Genomic DNA, 24038 nt, shown 5'->3' with positions numbered 1-24038 from the left:
ATGTTTCTAATCACTGAAAGTAAAGCAAAATTTCATAATAGAAAATTCCCCCAGTTTTAGAGTTATCTGCTGAAAAACTGGCCTTAATATATTTGGGAAGAAAATCTAAATGTGATGCAAAGTATACTCCAGGAGATGGGAGTTCATTTCATGAACCTTTTAAGCTCTGGTAAGTCATCGCAAACAGATATTGATTACATTAAAGGCAAACCCACTGCTAACATTTAGCACACTGTCTTGGCTGGTCTTATGCCTGCCTAACTGATTCCTTAAAATGGATCCAGTCATGTCATAAGACTACATGAATTCCCCAAAACATACATATACTTTTAGGGGAATAGGAGACAACCAGAATCTGTCACTGATGGAAAAGTCATAAGAAACTAAAGTTTAGAGAAGAAATATTCCTATATGTATTATTATGCCCAAAGATCTCTAGTCAGTCTAAAGCATACCATGCAGAAGTGGAACATGAACAGTCATCCTCGATCCAATATGTCAGGCTACTTCTGGTGAAATGGGCGGCCCTATACCCAATCTTGTGATTGTAGGCTGGACTGAGGGTACTATGTGAACAACAGCTTTATCTAACAGTACACTTTTTTTTTTTTTTTTTTTACTTACGAAAAATTAGAATTGGGGCAATGTGAAATTGCAGCTCCACGAAGGTTAAAAAGTTTCAGTTCTTCTTCAGAAAGATAACAGGCATGGGCCATCACTGTCTAAAGAGAAACAAAAATCACTGATTTTACTCAACACTGGATTTACTTCAGTGTTTGTGAATTTTTGCTGCATTGCTTTGAACAGCCCAAAGAGTACCTGTTACCATCAAGAGAAACGAATTCAGTAGCAATCTCTGGAAATCAGCTGGGAAGAAACAATCATTAACTTCAGTAAGTCTTAAATCAGACCTTAAGAGACATATCACTCCTCTTGCATTTTTTCATTTCTTTATATAAAAAGATAACTCTTTATATAAAAAGATAAGATAACTCTTGCCCTGACTGTGACTGTCACAAAAAAGCTGCAAGGAAGAAGAGCAAGAATTCCTCAGTTGCCATACCACTGTAGTAACCTTATGATGTGTATTTTATGGCTACTATGGAGACTAAGTATTGGGGTTAGGAGCGTTCAGGTACAACAGAAGATGTATATACCCTTAGCTTGTTTCTCACAGTCTCTCTAAAGTTCTGCGCCATGCAGATCTCATCTGGAATATTCTCTGATTAATACAGGTTAATTTGCTATGGAAATGATTAACAACTTTTTCTTCTTGGCTTACATTGTTGATTTTAAAGATAAGTTCACAAGCAGTATACACAAAACATAGAAGGATAAGACAGTATCATTTAATAGGACATAAACTAATTATTCCCAGACAAATCTACTTTGAATTACCTAATATGCCAAATGCCTACTCGGAGAAACGCGTATGACAGGGAAAGAGCTCTATTAGGCCCTGCAATCTGGTGATATAAATCAGAACTGCACAAGGATTGTTCTCACTGAACATCCCCTGGTGGCACTATATCCTTGCCTTCTCTCAAGCTCAAACGCAACTGAAAATCCAATGACAGTAGTCACATTTTAAGGTAAGCACATGCATATGTTATCTGCTGAACCAGATCTCTAGATCTCTACTTTTTTTAAAAAAAGAAAGGGGAAGTATTTCAGCATTAAAACATATTTCAACATTAAAAACATTTAATTGAAGTCTTAGGTTTTGGGAAGATAAGGCAGGAGTCCTGTTGTTATGTTATGCTTGTCTTTGAAACAATGCTTTCTCAAAGAGCAAGGAGTCTGACATCAGAAAGCACTGATAACCCTGATTTTAAGTGACAATTTCTAGTGCCATAAAAATGATATAAAATTTGACAGAATTGGGACCTGTGTTTTAGCAGCTCTGGTGTTCTCTCTACTATATTTATGCAACAACTTAGCATGCACAATACTGTGCAAGAAAACAAAAGTTAGTATTATGTACATACTTAAGTAGTCTGTATTGACTTCTCAAGTAAAAAGGACTATAAGTATGTAATTTACAGGGGTAGATTTACAAAGGCAGAAATGGGAGTTCAATATCTAATTCTCATGGAGTTTCCAACTGTCCTTTGTGTCTCTGAAAATTCTCTCTTAAAATTTTAAATCAGTTTAACTGTTTAAGTAATCTGACTGTAATTAGGTATTTATAAAGTCTCTCTTGCATGGGCCTTCTGATATCTAATAAGGTGTGACCTCACACTCCAACCTCTACTTAGTGTGGGCAGGTATAAGATCTGCACATTTTTATCTAGCCAGCTTAAAACTTTAATGAATTTCAAATTTTCAGAGCACTATGCCTCTGTCAATATTTGGTAAAATCAGCTAATGAGATCAGAATGTTTTGGAGTAATAGGAACAGTGAACTGTTTGTCACACACAGAATGCAATAGGATAAGCCACTTTTCCATAGAAAACTGCTGAAAAAAACTTGGTCCTATCATAAGATATCTTCAGGCAACACCAATATGCGGGAACATTGTAATACAAGGTTAACTGGGTACTGCTCCAAAATTACCAGCTGCAACATTACCAGCTTTACCAAACCTCTTTCTCATCCTATTGCTTCCAATCCTCTTTGGAGCCTTTGGAAATTGGATCAGGGAGCATAAAATGTCTTTACTGCTCATCTTTCCTAAAATGCTTAGGGAAAGCATGGGCTTGTCTAAAGCTGCAATACCTTTCCAATACCATGACCAACACCTATGTAATGGAGAACATAAGCCTGATTTCTTTCCCCTAGATGTCACTATGTCTCCTGACCTAGACAAAAGAATACACTTCTCAGGCAACTACAATTCACCAACATATTCTCTATATGGATTAATCTGTGGAAGGTTCTATGCAACTACCTTGCTGGTAAGCAGTCTGTTTTTATCATACACATCAGTGTAATTCTGATAGGCAGGAAACAGATTCTCCACAAGTTTGAGTTCTTCTTCATTCTCACTTATGTGACTCTGCAATAGAAAAATATACAGTGATGAGTATCCGCTTATGTTTAGCTTTATATAATGATAAACCTGACATGACAACCTTCTGAGCAATCTACTGGTTCTAAATGCATAATGATGGCTAGACATTAGTCTTTATTAAATCTATAGTTAGATCCAGTCCTTGAATGTTTCTGCTTCCATTAGAGAGATCTGCAGGATCCAAAAGAGTAGCTGTTTTATTCCCTTAAAATTGACATGGAAAGGAATGCTTGGACAGTCCATCCCAATACTATGGTGACATAAAGACCTACTTGCTATTTGGCAAATGTTAAAATAATAAATTAAAAAAAATACATACAACTGCAAGATAAAAGATATCAGCCTACCAAAGCCTGCACCCCAGGATCAGGGCAACCTAAAGGGTAACTGCTCCACATATCTTCACATAGGCTGAGTAGTTCCTGGTCTCATCTAAAAATCTGGCTCATCCTGTGCTGTCATTGGAGCATTTACTTCCTGTATTTTGAAAATGCCCTGCCTTGTAATGATAAATAATCTTAATGTAGGGTAGGTTTAGTACAGTATATACTCAGAACTGTGTAACTAAAAAAGGAACTTCTCAAAATTTTAACAGACCTATAAGTTTTTTTTAACCAGAGAAACTCTATCACACAGCAAATCATTCATATATGTTAACAACGTTAAATATGATACAAAGGTACCTAATTCTTTTATCTACTGAAATCTGCTTTATGCAGAAACAGTAGGAGGCAGAGAGACAGACTTAACAAGCTTGGAATAGGGGAGAGAAACCTTTAGCAGCCTAAAGGTTGATCTAACCTCCAATATTTGCTGTTGGTCTCCTAGTAACCACATGTTGGTGGTTGCTGAAATGTGGAGCCTTCCAGCTACAAGCTGTCTCATTCCCTGTGCAGGTCACAGTGATCTGGCAGAGGACAACTAGTAATTTCAGAGGAATTTAAAAGACAGAAATTTACAAGTTAAGAAGGTAGATTAAGTGTTTTGCTGAAATTATGAAAACTGCCTGGTCTGTATGCTTTTTATGCACAACATGTAAATTACATAGAGAACTTTCAGAATTTACCTGTATGTGGAGATCATGAGCCTGGGCTAAATTGCCAAGTGCACGCAGCAAATCCTCTGTGCAGGAAGGGCCAAAGCGAGGAGTTACTATGGGCTGTACCCTTGGATACTGAAAATATCAAAAAGACATGCATGAGATTGCATATACGTATCGGTAACCATTATAAAAAGAAGAATGAATGACGAGCATCTACACAACTGTTAGATTTTGTCTGTATGGCTCATTCCTTGCTGCATCCTCTGCTGACATGAATAAATAATCCATACAGTCATTTTCTGTCTTTTATTAGAAACTTCATCATAGGAATAGAGAAGCAAAGTTTTTTACTAAAATCGTTAAAATTGTTTTCAGAAAAGAAGCTTTTTTATTAGAACTCTTTTCTTAATTCACTGAGATTTTACCAGACTTCAACAGAAACACTGAATGCTTTCTCAATTTGCTGATGAAGTCAAGTAGGCATTAAGAGAGATGAGTCAGATGAATGAACAGACTTTTTCCTGAGTCCTGCTTCCATGAGCCTCAAAGAGAGGGTCCACAAGGAGAGGAAATGATGCAAAACTGCGTATTCTGTAAAAACAAAAGCCTTTTCCTTGGTTGATCTTCTCCACCCATAACAACAATCTGTCCTTACACTCCATAGACAGGAAGATTAGATATAGGACCAGATATGCTGTGCAACTATAAAACAGTGGAAAAGATACCTCGACTAGAGCTGTAATTGTTTACTTTACACTTTGCACTTCTGGATGCAAGTTTTCATAAAAAAATAGATAATTGCATTATTCTGTCCTCACATACAGTCAATACTTCTCGTCACTGTGCATCTGGCACTACTAGAAGAAAGTACATGATAACTTGATTTGCAGTTTCTTATCCCACCTCCCAGATACAGGATTTCGGGAGATTTCTCCACTAATTACTCCAATTTAGGCACTAGAATCTAGGCTTCTATTCTTGAAAACCTTGAGATACAAACATTAACAAATTAAGCCACAGAAAACAGAAGGCTGATAAGAAAAGAATCTCTGCTTGTAATATAGGAGTGTCAACCTGTATCTGCAGAATTTCTTTAGAAACACACTTGAATGTATGTGCTGATCACAGAACCACAGAATCACAGAATGGTTGAGGTTGGAAGGGACCTCTGGAGATCATCTAGTCCAACCGCCCTGCTCAAGCAGGGTCACCTAGAGCACATTGCACAGGATTGCATCCAGGCGGCTTTTGAATATCTCCAGAGAAGGAGACTCCACAACCTCTCTGGGCAACCTGTGCCAGTGCTCTGCCACCCTCACAGTGAAACAGTTTTTCCTCATGTTCAGATGGAACTGTCTGTGTTTCAGTTTGTGACCGTTGCCTCGTGTCCTGTCACTGGGCACCACTGAAAAGAGTCTGGCTCCATCCTCTCAACTCTCTCCCTTCAGATACTTGTACACATTGATAAGATCTCCTCTCAGCCTTCTCTTCTCCAGGATGAACAGGCCCAGCTCTCTCAGCCTTTCCTCATAAGAGAGACGCTCCAGTCCCTTCATCATCTCAGTAGCCCTATGCTGGACTCTCTCCAGTAGTGCCACGTCTCTCTTGTACTGGGGAGCCCAGAACTGGACACAGTACTCCAGATGTGGCCTCACTAGGGCTCAGTAGAGGGGGAGATTCACCTCCCTCGACCTGCTGGCAACACTCTTCCTAATGCAACCCAGGAGACCATTGGCCTTCTTGGCCACAAGGGAACATTACTGGTTCACGCTCAACTTGTTGTCCACCAGGACCCCCAGGTCCTTCTCAGCACAGCTGCTTTCCAGCAGGTCAGCCCCCAACCTGTACTGGTGCATGGGGTTATTCCTCCCCAGGTGCAGGACCCTGCACTTGCCTTTGTTGAACTTCATGAGGTTCCTCTCCGCCCACCTCTCCAGCCTGTCCAGGTCTCTCTGAATGGCAGCACAGGTCTCCACTGTATCAGCCACTCCTCCCAGTTTTGTATTGTCAGCAAACTTGCTGAGGGTGCACTCTGTCCCTTCATCCAGGTCACTGATGAAGAAGTTGAACAAGACTGGACCCAGGACTGACCCCTGGGGGACACCGCTAGCTACAGGCCTCCAACTAGACTCTGTGCCACTGATCACAACTCTCTGAGCTCTGCCATTCAGCCGGTTCTCAATCCACCTCACTGTCCACTCAGCTAGCCCACACTTCCTGAGCTTGTCTATGAGGATGCTATGGGAGACAGTGTCAAAAGCCTTGCTGAAGTCAAGGCAGACAACATCCACTGCTCTCCCCTCATCTACCCAGCCAGGCATTCCATCAGAGAAGGCTATCAGATTGGTTAAGCATGATTTCCCCTCGCTGAAGCCATGCTGACTACTCCTGATCACCTTCTTGTCCTCCACATGCTTGGAGATAGCCTCCAGGATGAGCTGCTCCATCACCTTTCTAGGGATGCAGGTGAGGCTGACTGGCCTGTAGTTTCCCAGGTCCTCCTTCTTGCCCTTTTTGAAGACTGCGGTGACACTGGCTTTCTTCTAGTCTTCAGGCACCTCTCCTGTTCTCCACGACCTTTCAAAGATGATGGAGAGTGGCCTAGCAATAACATCCGCCAGCTCTCTCAGCACTCATGGGTGCATCCCATCGCGGCCCATGGATTTGTGGGTGTCAAGTTTGCTTAAATGATCTCTAACCCAATCCTCCTCGACCACGGGAAAAGTCTTCCTTTCTCCAGACTTTCTCTCTTGCCTCCAGGGTCTGCGGTTCCTGAGGGCTGGCCTCAGAAGTAAAGACTGAAGCAAAGGCAGCATTCAGTAACTCTGCCTTCTCTGCATCCTTCGTCATCAGGGCACCCACCCCATTCAGCAAAGGCCCCACATTTTCCCTAGTCTTCCTTTTGGTACTGATGTATTTGAAGAAGCCCTTCTTGTTGTCCTTGACATCCCTTGCCAGATTTAATTCCAAACGGGCCTTAGCCTTCCTCATCACATCCCTGCATACTCTGACAACGTTCCTATATTCCTCCCAAATGGTCTGTCCCCCTTTCCACTTTCTGTATACTTCCTTCTTCTGTTTGAGTTTTGCCAGGAGCCCCTTGCTCATCCATGCAGGTCTCCTGCCCCCTTTGCTTGATTTCTTACTCATAGGGATGCACTGTTCTTGAGCTTGGAGGAAGAGATTAACCATCTCTCTTGGACCCCCCTTCTTTCTAGGGCCCTAATCCATAGGATTCTTCCAAGTAGGTCTGTAAAGAGGCCAAAGTTTGCTCTCCTGAAGTCCAGGGTTGCGATCCTACTTATTGGCCTGCTTCCTCCTCACAGGATCCTGAACTCCACCATCTCAAAATACTAATTTGGTAATGGATTAGTAACTGAATCATATAGACATATGTTTTTGTTGGTGAAAGGACCTTCTTTTATTAGTGTACTTAGATATACCACAGAGTGACGTACTGATTTCCACCTTTCTTTAACAGAAAATTGTCCTTTGTAGGAAGCCAAGCACTTTAAAGTGAATAAAGAATATTTACAGAACATTACTCTGCTGTGTTCTGACCACACAAAACTGAATTTATACAGCTACAAGACCATTTCTCAACAACCTGGCTAGCAGAACAATTTGTGCAGACTGAGAATTGCTGTTAGAAAGGCTTATTTTTATTGATTTGTGACTAAGCCACTTGTCACTTATTGATTTGTAACTAAAGTTTGTCAGCGGGATTAGTAATTCCATATATCCACATACCATTTTCTGAATACAGAAGTGAACACAAAGCAGAACTCTACTTACTTTCTTTTCTAGTAGTTCTTTAACAAACCTGAAAAAGGATAGAAAAAAATCTGTTATAATTGTCACTTACGTTATAAATTAAGAAAAATACAGAAAATATTTACTTAGGCATTTTATTAAGCATTTCAGACATATATCAATCTTATACAGAAAGCTGAGCCAGATTCTCAGATGAAATAAAAAGATGAAACACACTGAAGTTAGGAGAGCTGCACCAAATTATGCCAGGTGTGAATTCGACCCTAAATACACAGATTTTTTTCATTTGTAATAATTAACCTTAGACATGTGGTAATTACTCTGAGTTCTCAGTGGAAACCAAACACGTTATATTAAATTCGCTGAAAACATAATTGTACGCTACAGCAGCAACATTAGAGAAAAACACTTTAATTTGTCTGTACATGAATTTAAATCACAGCATTAAATGCATTCTGTCATTTAAAGTCCTGTTTTTAAAAGATGCTTCAATATTTCATACCTCCTTTACAGTAGTTGCATATGTTGAGATTTAAACTTATAGGTCTCTATTCCTCCTTTACTTAAAGAATTCTTGATTTTCTAGAAGTGCTTATATTAATATTAGTGCATACAGTATCTACCTCATGGAAAACACAGTACAGCTTCACACACTTTGTTGAATAAAAGGAATTACACCAGAGACTCTCTATAAAAACTCTCAAACAGTCAATATGGGTAATACAGATGAGTAAACAAAACTTTCTCTGACTTTGAAGAGAAAGAACGCCCTGAAAACTTGTATGTGCCATATATACAAAGAACTCTCAAAAGCTAGCATGAAAAGGGTTCTGGACAGGGTCTCTGTGAATTTTTTTTATGTCACATTTTATTTAAAAAAATGTAATTTTGGTCATAACAAATATTGAATCAAACACTGATCATTGTTAAATAACTTCAGGTGGGAAGAAAATAATGCTAGATTCACAATGTTGAAGCTGTTACCAGATCACCTGCTGGAAAAGAGAGACCTAAGCTCAATTTCTGCCTATGACCAATGGAATCTGAACCCACCATTGCCTAACTTTGAAAGCCAAAAGGCAATGTGAATTAGGTTTCTGTTCGTCTGTCTCTCCTCTTAATGATTCACCTGATATAATAATTAATTCTGTTCACTGGAACAGAAACCAGAACGTAAGCATCGCTCTCTCAGATGATAATCCAAAACCTCAGGTTGGTTACTTTCATTCTTTTTCTCATTCATTAAAAGTATCAGCATTGTTTTGAAACTGAAAGACCTATTTCAATATACATATATATGTATACAAGGCGTGTACTCTACACCTTGTTCGTTCACACACTTCTCTAAAAAGAAGGATGCTCAGGTTCAAACCACTGCTATCTGTAGGGGAAAAACAGATCTGAACATGGGTCTTCCTCCTTCCAGATGACTGCTCTTATAAGCAGGATATAATGTATGTTAGATTTCTATTATCTAACTTTATATTGATCCTCCTCTCAGAAGAGGGGTAGATTCAAATTCTTAATTTGAATTTAGATTAAATATACAAAGTACTTGAAATTACATATTATCTCCATACATAAGATATAAATATTTCCATAGGTTGACTGTGAAGTACTGAAATCAGTGTAATCAATTTTGTGACACTGTGTTAGATCATATCTCTTAGGTTCTTAAAAAAAAAAAAAGAAAAAACAGAAAAAAAGGTGCCCCTCTTATGGAAAAGAAAGAGTTTTTTAATCCTTCTGCAATGTATTGGCAGGGTGGAAGTGAATTCTCCTGCCTACGTGCACAGCTCTCTTCTCTAGGATAGCCACGGAGCACCTGTTGCACACTCTCTTCCAAAGCCGTGGAACACTTGCTATTAACATAATCACAGGAGAATAGGGTGGCGACACAAGACCAAAATTTAAAGGAAAGCTATTCAGATCGTTCTGAAGCTTTTAAAAAAATCAGAACTAGAAGTTCTGACACTTTCAGGACTATTCAGCAGGACTCACTGTATTAAGAAAAAAGTAGCTTTTAGGCAAAGGGAAAACAAAACTTAGCACAAAAACCCCCTATTTTAAATGTTTGAAAAATAGCTGTAAAAATAAATGCCATTAATCCACGACACTTTGTAACTTTAAATAAGTTTTACTGGCATTCTTCTAGCATAACTTGCAAAAATAAGGTAGAGATTTCACATAGGTAACAGTAATATAAATATCTGGTGGCATGTATTTACTTTTTGAGCATGATAGCTGAAACACTTAAACAAATATATAAATATTCCATAAGCAAATTTATACATCTGCCTAAGCATTTTCCAAGCATAGACAAGAAAGATGAGGCCTAAGATAGCAGGCTTCCATACCCTAATCTTGGCTTCTCCTCTGACCTACAATAAATCCACAAGGTACATTCTCTATTTGTTTTTTTCATTCACTTAGTTGCAATTACAGTAATTTCACTGATGTTATGCTAGAGGAAGAAAGAACTGCAGTGCACTTAAAATGGGGTACATGAAAGCTGACTGTCACAACTTGAATAAGCCTAAATGGGGGAAGGAAATAGCTCGGTGGTTAATGGGGGCAAAGGACTTGCTTCCCCCCATATCAGGTCACATAGCTTCTACAAACAGAGCTGTGAAGGGAAAAGAGGAGGCCACAACATACACATATTCCTTCTAATGTCCAGAACTGAAGCTTCCTCAATCCTCACGAAGAGCTAGAGAGAAACTGCATGTGCTGTGCAGTAGCTGGGTAAGTATGAACTGCCAGAACCATAGGAATCAATGCCATAAGAAGAAAAAGGAAAGCTCCTAATAAATTTAGGCCTGTAAATTCCTAAACAGCCTCATATTCACTTTGCAGGTGTATTAAAATGTCTTATTTCTGAAGGCTGTGCTATCAATTTAATTATCTTACCTTTCTGTCTCTTGGATAGAATCAGCAGTAGTCTCTTTGTATTGTGGAACGCTGTCATTCATATCCATACAGACTTTGCCAACAAATGCTCGTTGACCAAATTTGTCTGTTGAGATGCATAAGAAAATAAAACTTAGCCTCACTCATTCTCTACAAAAACTTCTGACACAGCCGGTATTGAAATCAAAACAGCAAATTCCACTCCAGACAGCTTCATTAAGAATGAACAGAATTTACACTCTTATCTTCATCTTACATTTTACACTCTTATCTTCAGTTGGGACCATCCATGAGGCTTCTAGAGCCAAAAAGGAAAAAGGAAAAAAACCTTTTAAATAGGAACTCTCCTCTTCCAAATTAGGACCCAACTTTTAAGTGTTATAATTGAGGACTGGATTACTGTTGTTTAACCACAACCAGAATTCATAATGGTAGCATATGAAGGAAACCACTGGGAAGCAGAGGATGAGAAATGTCTCCTGGCAGGGAGAAACATATGCATCAAAGTACAGTAACTGTAGCAGATGAGCACCCTGAGCTGAGAAAAGGCATGAACATCTCAAAAAAGCCCTTCTCGTTAAGACAGAGGAAGGAGGATTATAATGTGCCTCCCACGTGCGTTTGGCTGGAGAAAATAATCGGAGCTATTTCTAACCCCTTTCTTGAGGTCTATCAAAGGATTCAAAATTCATGTGTAAAATTTAAAAGGAATGCGTGTAATATTAATTGCTAAGCATCTAAATGTGTTTCTACATTAGATCCCTTCTAATGTCTGAGATGTTGAGTATACTACAAAAACAGACAAACTAGAAAATTACTGATGGAAATCGAGGTTCTCATTAAATCATTCTCCTTCAGGAGCTGAGCTTTAAGATACACTGCAAGTATCACAAAACTTGCAAAGAAACAGCAGGTGTTTGTAACAGTGGAAAGGAGGGAGGGATAAGATCCTGATGCAACTCCCACTGTTCTGGTTTTGAAGAGAGCGTGGAGATTTTTGATGCTGAATCTCAACTGAAACTTGAGAGTTGCAGGAAATTAAAGCACTGACTGTACCTTTTGTCATTCAGCCCTTTAATCCTCAAACTGCAAAAGGCTGGAAGGAGCAGAGAACTGCAGCTGAAAAGCAACTCCAGTAGACATAATTCAAGTTCAGTCAGCAGCTGATTTGGGAATGAAGAATAGCAGAGAGAGAGGAAGCTAACACAGTAGGAGAAAGATAGATAAATGAATGGGGGTAACTGGACCGGATTTTGGGGACATGGTATGACAGAGAAAATGAATAAAAAGAATGAATAGAGGGACAGAACCTTAGCTAATCTAAAATGCCTAAGCTCTGTTTGCTTCAACTAACATAGTCTGTACAACATCCTTCAAAACTCATTCTTGTAGTCTTACCTATAATTTCAGCTAGGAGAAGAGAAGTATCTGTGTAAATTGTTGCAAAGTAGCAAGCTGTAGTCGTGCCATTCTTCAGAGTTCGTCTCTATAAAAAGAAATCAGTTTCAACTCTCTGCAAAAAAAAGTAGCCAAGCTGCCAAAATGCAGAACAGGCCAACAGTGATTTTAAACTGCAAGAACATTTAATTACTGCAAAATTCAACAGAAGCTGCAGTGAAGTGGAAAGGTAAAATACAGCTTTTTAATTTTATAATAGCTTTTTAAAATGTGAATATTAATAAATACAAAAATTCCTCTTTCAAAGCCAAACAGGTTTATAACAGTGGTTAAATCCATAGAAATCTGTCTTTAATTCCCTCAGTCAAACTGGTATCAAATTCCAACTTATGTCTAACTTGAATTAAATTTAGAAATACAAACAACCAGTCATCTAAGTTACTTCCTAGTTTGGAAAAACTCTCTGATTTTCACAGTGAAGCACTGTTTATCCAACATTAGCAAAGCAAGGTTTGGGGGAAAAAGTAATGACTTTCATTTGGCCACCTGATGTGGCTAGGAAAAATAGACTTTCAGGTACACAAACACTTCTTCACCCCCGAATGCAATTTAACAAAATTCAAGGTATAAGCAAGCTGAGAACAATTGCTTAGACCTTTATTTATTTATTTATTTAATTACACAATTTGAAAGGAAAAGGTGGCTGCTACCTGTTCATACTACTTTTGAAAGACAAAACACTAAATACCCATAAAACATGAAGAGTCATTTTAAGTTATATTAAGTCACGATGTCATTTATAGTTTCATTTTATCTTGGGACCAATGTATACCTCATTGACTACCTATCCACCATAAAGATTTAAATTACTTCTTTGTATCCTGGTTACACTGTAATTTGAGAATTTTATTTATCTTTTTAATGAGACAGCAGTAGCCCATGGCCATCTGATGCAATTTTTGAGAATGGCTAGAGCTAATTACTTCATAAATATGAAGCAAAGCTCTGTCTTTTCCCTACAATGTTCAAATTAAAGCCATTAATTAAAATATATCTTCAAGTGTGCCTAAAATGAGTCTCAGAATAATAATTGCACTACTGAGACAAACTACCTTTGTCATTCTTAGTTTTTAAAAGCCAGCCTTCACTTCTTCTATACTTGTAACTTCCTTGTCAAATGAAATCTAAAAACATTTTGTTCCATTTATGTTTGTCAGCATAAAGCACTGGCTTTTCCAAAATTTGAGGGACAACAGGAGGCTTCAGCTAAAATTCTGCCAAGTTTCAACTGATTCTTTACTTTTAGTAAGCACAGAAAATTTATTGGAAATAAAACATTAATCTGAAAAAATTCACTGTTTTATTTCCAATATATGAGGATATTTTTCATACCAATGCAATTCTTTAATCCTCTTTAACTCTTACTCAATTTTGGCCTCAACTTATGTGAAAACAAGATCCACTGTACTATTCCAAATTGTGTGAAAGATTACTTCTACTTATCTTTTTTTTAATTTACTACCCATCACCTTGTTTCTGTATCACAAGCTAGATGGTATAACTTTTAACCTTCCTCACCCAGACCAGTTGTTTTATACACTTTTATCTTCCTCCTCATCCATCACCACCTGCTAAACAGACCAGCTCTTTCCAGTCTCTCTTCCTACATTTTTCCTACCTTTAATCTTCATCCTTTTCCATCACCACTGCTTTCTGAGCTCCTTCTGCCTTTTTGAGCTCTGCAGGAAATATTCAGTGCAATACTGCAGCACTGATTTACAGAAATCCTTTACACATTCAAATGTCTTTTACCTTTCTTGGACCATAGCTGCACAGCTTTTACTAAACTGATGGCAATTACGTCTAAGTCACATCTAAAGTCATCCAGTCTTTCAACTTGATTAAGACTGGAGAAACTCTGACAAGGTGCCTTTCAGAATATTTTTCACCAAAGAGGTGGCTGAAAATATTAGCTATCTAGATTGCTAGATCCAGTTCTGACACACTCAGCCATGAAGTGTTGTGGACCTACTAGTAATCTGCAGTAGCTGGGGGTGAAGACACTTTCCTGACATTGTCCTATTTCATACACATGGGGAAGAAGCTAACCATTGTGTTCATGCTCCTCCAACTAATTTCCAGTTTTTACTCACTCTTTTCCAGGTGATATTATTAAATACGTGTCACAGTGAGCACTGACCACCTGATCTCACCCAATCTGAACTGATGGAGACAGTAGCAGGATGCTGAAGAACACTTCTGGATGGTGAGATAATCTCTATGCTTTGTATCACTGCAGTCACATGTGTTGGTTGCTAGAGTTCATGACCCAGCTGCTAGTAAGTGTTCTTATTACATCAGACTGCAGAAGGTCATTTTTTGAAGTCTGTGTGGCAAGGAGAGTATAACTAGTTATTTCAGACCCAGAATGTTGTGACTTTGACAACACATGTTGTCACAGTATTAGACAAATGCAAGACAGGTAATGCTGGCCAAGTCAATTAATCTGGTGAAGACGTATCAGCCTACTTATTAAAGGATATATTTCAGTTATAGGACAGAATCAGTACTCAGCAATCTGACCTAGCTGCTAATTGCTCTTCAAGTGGAATTTGACCTTTAAGTCTTTATATTGCTTAGAACCAGCCTAGTTCAAAACAGTCCTTCTCTACTTACGCCACAAATATCATTCAAAGACTTCAGCTAAAGCCCCTGTGATGAAACGAATTCCTGCTACAGAGCCTCAGCTGCAGAAGCTGCTTCTTCAACTTGTCCAGAACACCCCAAATCACTTAACTGGGAGAAGCCTCTTCTCTGTCATATAGTCTTTGCCAAAGACGTGTTCATAATATAGGTCTTTTGTGTAGAGAAGGAAATATCCTCTGGATTTTTCTTTTAACTGTACTTGATTATTTCTGAATTGAGGTTATCAGTACCAGCCAGCTTTACTAGCTCTGACAGCAACCTTAAATATTAGTCAATGTACTTGGATATCAGAAGAGATGATAAACAATATAGTTGTTAGTGATATGATTAAATGAATTGTCCTATCAGCAACCAAGGAACAAGATGGGAAATAATAAGGGACAGTCTTAGCTGACAATTAGAGCAGTGGCTGTATAACATTAAAACATCCTCTCCTATTTCTTCCAACCTTCTGAAAACATATATATATTTCACAAATATGAACACAATCAAATAAGTAAATGACATTTGCAATACTTACAACAACTCTGGTGTACACTTCTTCTGCAAAATCACTGTCTTTGTATTTGGCTTCTGTTGGGAATGTGTAGGTAGTTAACCACTGCAAAAGAGGTAGATCTACTCTTGTACCAGCAAATGAATACTGAGGTGCATGAATGTGTGTATCAACCAATCCCGGCATGAAGAATTCACTAGGTAAAGAAAAGAAAACCATAATAGTCCAAAATTTCAAATAACTTTTCTAAGTTAATAATTTTGTTTTTAACAGTATGCTTGAATGAAAATCACCAGAGAAAATAGCCAGTATTGATAAATCTCATTCTTTCAGCATCAGTGCGTCCACCCCTACTGACCCCTAAACTCTAACTGTATGAAGCTGCTGACTGATAACTTTATATAGACTTGTATGTAGCTAGCAGAGAGGAAAATAATTTGGGACTAGAAGTTAATACAGGAGCCTGATGAATCCAATTAACTGAAACATTTACCAAGGGTAAATACTAATAAGTAAAGCCAGGCTGACTTCACAATAACCAAAATTACTCCACAGTAGAATATGCCTGAAGAAGAGAAGAATTGGGCCCACTCTTGCTTTCTAGTATAGATATATTTTGGTTGCCTTTAGCTGCCAGATGATTATATTTACAATACTGTAACTTTCTACATCCCAGTTTTCCTCTACATTATATGTGTTTCTATATATATAATCAATCAGTGAAATACAAGGTTTAATGGAAGAAGAGTCACTGTTTCTACAAATGCAAATGAAAATGTTGATAAGTAATCTCTGTTCAGTGTTTTGATAGCAAAGATATAGTTACAATGAAACTGTAATATAGTTCATTGTCATGCAGTACTCATGCAATAACAGGGATGAGAATATGAACATTATCAGGAAATCACTATAATTATTTAGTTGTGTGCTGGAACTCTGTACAGTATTAAATTTCTCTCACTCCTCCTGCCTTCTACCCGGCTACTGAGGTAACAATGATTTCTTCTTTTTAAAAATCCCCCTCTTCCAATGTGCTAGAAACGCTGAAAGATCCTTCCCAATCTGATACACATTCCCAGCGCCTTCCACTTTCCCCAGGCTATTTCAAATGAAGAAGAAAACATCTCATGATTCATATACTCTGTATGATTGGTGTTCCAACAAAGCCTACAGATATTTTAACAACTGAGCACTAAAATGATATTGCAGCTCTAGACTTTAAGTCACTAGTTGCTTACAGTTGTGCTACTGTGTGTAAAGCACAGTAGGTACAATCCAAAAACATTTCATTTCACCTGAAGGGTGGGGGATTTCATTGGCTGAAGAAAAAAGAAATATGCTTGCTGCAGTACAAGTAGAAATGAAAGGCTCTACCTTTAGAGGATTTAAATCATCTAATTTTTTAACTAGCTTTAACTCGTTTTTATTAGAGAGGGTGTCAAGGCCCAAACTATTTAGTCCTGTATCTGCAACATTAATGCTACCCACATTTATTAAGTGTAGAGTTTTCAGCTAGCACCTATTGTTGCAGCCCACTGCTAGCAACATGGACATAGAATGTAATCTCAAGAAAGAATGTTGTTTACTTTTGTATGAACAGAAGAGGTCATATATGAAAACTAAATATAGCATTTTGCTCTGTGCAGTATGAATCAGCCAGCAAAATTCACTCATGGCTGTGGTCCCAACCCAAGGAACGCCAAAAGCATATGGACTGTTCACACTCCACACCTAATCCAAGACGCTTGCATCTTGGATTAAGAGTTCTCACGGAACTGAAAGGGAGTTTTGCTCATGAGATTGGATTTGTAGTGTGTTCTGTGACTTTTTTGTTCACATAGACTCACATTACTTCACTCAGGGAACAAACTGCATTTGCTGAAATTAATCCAAACCAAACACATACTGATTACTCAGTTCTCTTATGTCAGATGTTTTGAATCCCCACTTCTTAGCCAGTTGCTCTTGCTGATCATTTTGCTCCAAAAACACAATCTAAAAGAAAGAAAAAAATAGTTACATACTTTAAATAGGTATCTCACATGAGCTTTATATGAAAGCAAAATAAGTCATCTTACACCAGATTTTACACACTTACTACAAAAGAATTAGGTTTGTATTGAAATACTTGTTCTACCTGACTGTCAAGTACAACTGTGAAATACCTACTTATAAACCAGTGAATAACCCAACCTACTTTGCAACTTCTTGTAAAAAAAGAATTAATTAACTTTGAACTGATACATCGGCAGAACTGCACAGGGAGCCTTCAGTATCCACTGGCATTCCTGTAAAGTACCATGATGCTAGCTGTAAGGGAGTTCTTGATGTAAGTATGTGATAGCCTTAATGGAATGTAATTACAGTATTTAAAAACAGAGGGGTCAAATTAATTGCTTTGCCTATGACTGTCTTGCATTGAGCTAAGTATTTTCTAATTTTCCATTCATGTCATTAGTATAGCTTTTTATTTTTTAACTGCCTAGGAGGATGAAATAAATTTAGTGAGAAAATGCAAATAATCTTTTAACTTTACCAAATGGACTAGAAGCATGCCTAAGATCTTTATTTATTTCAAAAACCTACAATACTAAAGCCTAATTTGTCCCCATGTGACTTCTAGAGGACATAAATTCTATAGCTGCTAAATTCCTCTTGCCAGCTTACAATTTTAGTATGCTTGTTGTTCATTTTTAAATTTCATGAGGTTTTATCTACACCATGATTCTCAGCAGATGAATTCTAAACTTTTTATTTCTCTCATCTGGCAACACTAGGCATGACAAATCTTCAAGAAACAAAGAGTGGGGAGTCTAAGAATGCAGGAATAATCGTTAGAAACCATAAAAACAATCAAACAACTATGACTTTTGTTTATTTGTATTAGAACACTTGCCAGAGACTCCGGCAGGATCAAATTTCCATCACATTTCATAGAGTAGAGGAAGACTCCCTGACCAAAGACATTATATTCTGGGCTTTCAAAACTCTAAGTTCTTGCCTAACCATAATTTTTGCCTGAAACCATCTTATGGTCTTCTAACTCCCTCAGTATGGTCATGAAGACCTTGTTCCTCTAAGTTTAAGGGAATAATCTCACTGATACAGGCATCCTTCTGCTTCTATAAAAATTCCCAGATTGAGGATCTGTATCACCTTCATGACTGCAGCTTCTAAGGCAGCAGTTAAAAAAAAACATGTAAAGGCAAGATTCACTAGTTGTAAAAAACAATAGGAAGGAACTTAGGATGCAGGTCAAGAGGAACAGAAGAGCACTGTTTAGCATATTTAGCAGCTATTTGCACTGCTGTTTCGTTATATGTGCATTATACTACCTTTTCTACCTTCTATTTTTTTTATATAAGGGAACATAAATAAAGGCTATTTACTAAAATGCAGACAATAAAAAGATTTTGGCTGCCTAGTTTTTTAAGTGCAGGTATGGCTTTTTAAATTGTATTACATTCTCTTAGGAGTAGATGTTAAAAAATTTTTAGTCAGAAAAAAATATACTAAAACCACACCATGCAAGTTAATACGTATTAGCAATAATTGCAAAAATACTGTAGTCCATTAATATTTCACATAAAGCAGTACATCTCTTCTTTTAAAGAGGAATATTTAGACTCTTCAGCCAGTTCAGTTAGTTATATACCTGCAAAAGGATTAGAATACAAACCTACTGAAATTTCTGATGAGCAATAAAGAAAATGTCACTCAGATACTGAAGTCAAAATGGATGCAGAATGACTAATGTTAGAGCTGCTGAACAAAAAAAAAAAAAGAGAGAGAGAGAGAGAAACATGAAATACCAGATGGCAAAAGCTGGAAACAGACGTTGCCATGGAAAAGAAGTGGATGTTATACACTCTTAGGGCTCAAATAAATGAAACATTTAAATCATGGAGGAATTAAGAAAATACATTTCAGGGGAGCTGAACACATGAAACAAATCCTAAACCTGAGACCTGTTCCATTATGGTCAAACGTAGCTGGGGGTGAATCAGCTAGAAGTCTACACTCTTTTCAAACGTAACAAGCTTGGTTTTGTTTATTCTTAACCTCTTCTCAATAGATCTGCTTGGTCATCCAAGAGATAATCCCCATTGCTTTAGGAGGCCACTTTTTTAACCTTGAGTGCTTCAAAGTCTTTGAGGTCCCAGACTTGGACATTTTCCTGAGCGATTGCTTCTACATTCAAGGATAACTACCCTACTGCTCTAGGAACCAGACCTTCAAATTAGTTCTGGACCATAACACTATAAAGGCAAGAGCAAACTCTATGCCAGCATCACCAAAGATGGAGAAAAGTGCACAAGCAAGGCTAAGACCTTCAGCTTATGGAGGAGGAAGCCAAGGGCAACAACCAGTACTTGGGGCTAGGCACATCACAAAGAGCAGGAAGACTGACGGGTGCTAACACCAGCACTCAAATGCTTTGATCAGTTCTGATGTGGACTTCAGTGTCACTCATGCGATGGGGCTAAAGGATCCAAAGATGAAGAGCTGAGATCTCCCTCCCCTGGTGCCCAGCTCAGCCCTTTTTTATTCCAAGAGATGCTCAAACTCCTGCCACAACCTGTGGTCTCTCTAGTCAAATATGCATCCACTACAGTGAAACCCGAGTGCCTTCAACCATCACCTTGTAAATAACTTGGCTACCCTAAGAGTGGAAGATGAATGATACTGGCCAAAGGAACATGCCTTTTTTGGATCTAGCAGTGCCTGTAATTATGTTGTGTCTTACCACAAGGCCCCTAAACGAACACAGGTAAATGCTTCATCCTTCTCTCCCCTCCCACATCCTTCTCGTCCCTCTCTAACCACACAATTATTAGCTGCCAGCAGTAACATGTAGCTCTCTTCTGTCACTGATCCTGACATGTCCTATTTTTGGCCTCACTGGGTTGCTGCCACTGTTTAATGAGGCTACCATGTTCAGGAATTTTGCTATTAAAGACATGATGTCCATTGCTTGTCTGATTCCCCAACCTGGAACATGAGTCTAGATGAAAGACAGGATCATTTATTAGACATGGCTGCCAAATGAACGGCCCAACAACCTGCTGAGAAGGGCCAAGCAATGAACACCACATCGATGCTGGTGCCTTGCTGCCTCCCTCTGTACAGCCATAACTGCAACCAAGTGCAACATGTGTCACTGGATATCCTAGCTGGCTTTAAGCCAAACACCTGTGCTTGGCAATACTTAACAATATTAACTCTTATTCTACAATTCTGGCACCTCCCAAGCCTTCAGCGACAGCAGCTTTTATCTTAATATTTGTTCCATTTACTTAACATTTGACCCTGCTAATTATTCCAACATTTCAATGATAACTCATACTTTGAATTTGCCTCTATTTTCTTTACCCTGAAGAATACTGTTCTATCTAAAACCAATTCCTCAAGAACTGTACCACACTGCAACTGTTCAGCAAAACCTAGGTTTTGTTAACTTATGATAACTGGGGTGTCATACCTGACAACAATGTTTCCTTTCCTAAAATTGCCTTTTCAACTACTGGCAAAGCACAGAGGACCAACATTTTGGTCTCAGTCCTTTACCAGCCAAATACGCCCATGCTGCACTGTGCAGTGTTACCATGCGCTAATTTTGAGGAGAGACGAAGACACATACCAGGGAACAGCATCTGCCCACTCACAAAAGCTCACTGTTCACCCTGTAAGAGACCATGCAATATTTCCCCACGACGGAGTCAGCAACATGAGGCACCAGAACAATACCCGTCTAGTTAAATTTAGCTCTTTGGAAGTAATACTGAAATAGTTTTGGTGTATATTTGGACAGTAAAGCAATTTTCTACCCATCATGTCCCCTGTACAGCCAACTCTTTGGGGATTCTAATGGAAGTTTTGTATGAAGTAAAGCTACAAGTAATAGGCCAAATGGTACCAAAAATCATTGCACTGGAATAGTAAAATCGCAAGAATTTGTACTAAAAAGAGAAGAAACTCCCTGTTACTCCCTTCTGGTGGGAATTTTATTTTTGGCCAAGTGTTTTACTGGAAAATAATTTTTTAAACTACTCTGTGGGAATGTGCCAGTTTATGCAGAGAAAAGAATATCCAGTGAATCCTTGTTCACTAGGAGAAAGGGAGAAAGTGGCTGACCGAGAGCACAAATCACTAGGCTACAGCCTATTAAGGTGTCTGTTTTTCGAGAAGATCTTTTAAAGGTCTTGATTTCCCAAGGGCACAAAGCAGTGATTCTTTCCCAGAAAATTCCATTAGAGAGCTGGACAGGGTGAGTTTCTGCCTCCTGCACTTGAATTACAGAAAGCAAACCCTTTATTCATTCAGCTCCAAAAAATCAGCCAATACATAGCTTTGTAAGATCTTATTCACCTCCCATAAGTCAAGATAAAGCTTTTCGTAGACTTTGCAATGCCTTGTACCAAGTTCCTCACGCGCCATAGGAGTCATGAGCCATGCGGAAACAGGCCCTCACTGACCTGTATGGACGGTGAAAGCAAACACTTTCAGGGGTCCAAAATTCAAAGTGTGCTTTACGCATCTTCCAAACGCTACTGAAGCCTGACACAGCTGTTTAGCCACCAAAAAGAAAAAAAAAATGAAATTTCTGATTATATACAGGGCGTGTAGGGGGTAGCTCTATATATTATTGCGTCTCCAGGGAATTACCAGTTGACTTACACAAGGTGCCTTGTGAAACTGTGGTACTGTTATCGGAACGATACAGCTTCCCCACCAGAACCAGTGCAATAACGCTCACTTTAAACTTAGCTCAAAGCACTAACAAGCCCAGCCGCTACCTTTCATCTCCATAATTGCTTACAGGCTTACTCCATGTTTTCTCTTGTGACAAGAGGTAAAAAAAGAAAAAAAAAGAAAAAGAAGCCTCAGAGAGCAGCGTATGAGTGTAGAAGGTATACCGCAATTATTAGCGATCTTTCGTACTCCTCTGACGTTTATTACCGGGAATGAAAAATCCACCCGCGAAACTGAAAGAAAGGCTTATGGTCCAAACGTGCCGGTGCCCTGCAAACAGTTTAAGCACTTGGGGAAGCGGTTCCTGCCCTCCGCAGAGCGGTGCCAGGGAGGTGCCGCGGCCGCGCCCGTTACCGCTAACAGCCCACGACAGCCGCTCTCCCCTTGCGGCCACCGCGCGCTTTAGGCGAGGAGAAGTGCCACTTTCCTCCCCGAGCAGCTGCAGCGAGCGGGAAGGAGACGCCCCCCGCCCCTCACCCGCCGGCGGGCGCGGATTTGGGGCCGAAAACGCGCTTTCCGGCCGGGAGCAGGGGCGTAGCGGCGCTGGGGGCCGCCGCCGCCGCCGCGCTGCCCCCGCCCGGCGGCCACGCGCGGGGCCTCCGCAACGGCCCGCGCGGCGGGGGGGCCGCGCTGCCCCTCCCCGCGGGGCGGCCCCCGGGACCCCCCCGCGCCTCCCGCCTCCATTTCGCGCCCCTCGGCCGCCCCCCGCGCCGGCCGCCCCGGCTCACTTTGCCGCTGTTGTCCACCCCCAGCAGGTGGCCGTGGAGGACCTCCATGGGCGCGGCGCGGCGGGCGTGCACGAAGGTGCCCCTGAAGACGTGGGCGAGCGGCGGGGGCTGCGGGGAGCCCATGGCGGCGCCGCGGCCGGGGGCGCTGCCAGCCGCCGCGCAGCGGGCTGCCGCCTCTCGGTGCCTCTCGGCGCCGGCAGCGGCTTCCTGGAGCTGTCACCATCTCCCCACCCCTTCCCCGCCGCCGCCGGCTTCCCCCGCGGGGGGTGGCTCCCGCCGCGGCCCGGCTCCGCCCGCCCCAAGGCCTGCCGCCGAAACGGGCCAAAAGTGCCGGAAACCGGGGGAAATCGGGCAAAGCGGGCGCGTGCGGGACGGGCGGCGCCGGGGCTCGGCCCCTGCCACGCTCCCCATGAGTTTGGGGTTTCACGGTTACCCAGGCAGATGACTTTTTTTCTGTTTTTTTTTTTTTTTTTTTTGGGGGGGGGGGGGTTGTTTTTTTTTTCCTCTTAGAGCCTGTGCAGCAGCCCAGATGTCTGCTGGCCTGGTGGGAAGTGAAGCAAGCTTCCGACCCCGCTGGAAACACCAAGATTCGAATAAAACAAGACCCGAATTTTTTTGTGGCTTGTTTAGCACACGATTTTACTGAAGCAAAATGTTCCAGTCTAGTTCTACGCATTGCCAAAGTAGCAATAATTAACCAAGTATCAGAGGGTAAATAACAAGGGGAAAACAGTAACCTTGTAAGCACAACTTTTGCGTATTTTCTTCTCATGAAAGATAATGTATTATCACAATTATAACATGCCACAGTCCATGTGAATTGCGTATGTTTTCTCAGAATAGAAGATAGCTTGCTATGGACTTTATCAAACTGTATGTAACATGTTTTTAATAGATTTGTTTCATTTACAAAATAAGGAGTTGCAAGTTTACAAGAAATAGTTCTTAGGAAGACTGCCAGCTACAGAAACAGTATCAGTGGTGCCTTCTGGGCACTTTTGAAGTTTTTCTAGGAAGTGATAAGAGACCCAATTAGATCACAATAGTTAGCGTATCCAGTGACTAATTTTTACAACTAAACCAAAGGTTGCAACCAGCTTCAAAAACTTCATTTCCGAATGCCTTTGGTTAGGCTTGTAACTGCAGCTCTTGCCCCGTACCTTAGACGTTATTGGACAATTTCAGAAGAATAGACCTAGTTTTAAAATACTATAATC

At 39.9% G+C, this 24038-nt stretch overlaps 1 protein-coding gene across 1 annotated transcript in view; it reads right to left on the bottom strand.

Annotated features, from left to right (window-relative positions):
- The window catches only part of GDA (guanine deaminase), a 35193-nt gene extending 12149 nt beyond the window's left edge, over positions 1-23044 (bottom strand). Inside the window, 10 exon segments of the mRNA XM_067315598.1 lie at positions 625-722; positions 2892-2999; positions 4081-4188; positions 7852-7879; positions 10741-10846; positions 12139-12226; positions 15365-15536; positions 17247-17335; positions 22822-22954; positions 22956-23044. Coding sequence (XP_067171699.1) covers positions 625-722; positions 2892-2999; positions 4081-4188; positions 7852-7879; positions 10741-10846; positions 12139-12226; positions 15365-15536; positions 17247-17335; positions 22822-22954; positions 22956-23044 — 1019 coding nt within the window.
- Positions 23045-24038: the final 994 nt, after the last annotated feature.

This window comes from Apteryx mantelli, chromosome Z, assembly GCF_036417845.1.
Source record: "Apteryx mantelli isolate bAptMan1 chromosome Z, bAptMan1.hap1, whole genome shotgun sequence".
Classification (NCBI taxonomy): domain Eukaryota; kingdom Metazoa; phylum Chordata; class Aves; order Apterygiformes; family Apterygidae; genus Apteryx; species Apteryx mantelli.
This window is presented reverse-complemented; position numbering and strand designations above follow the sequence as displayed.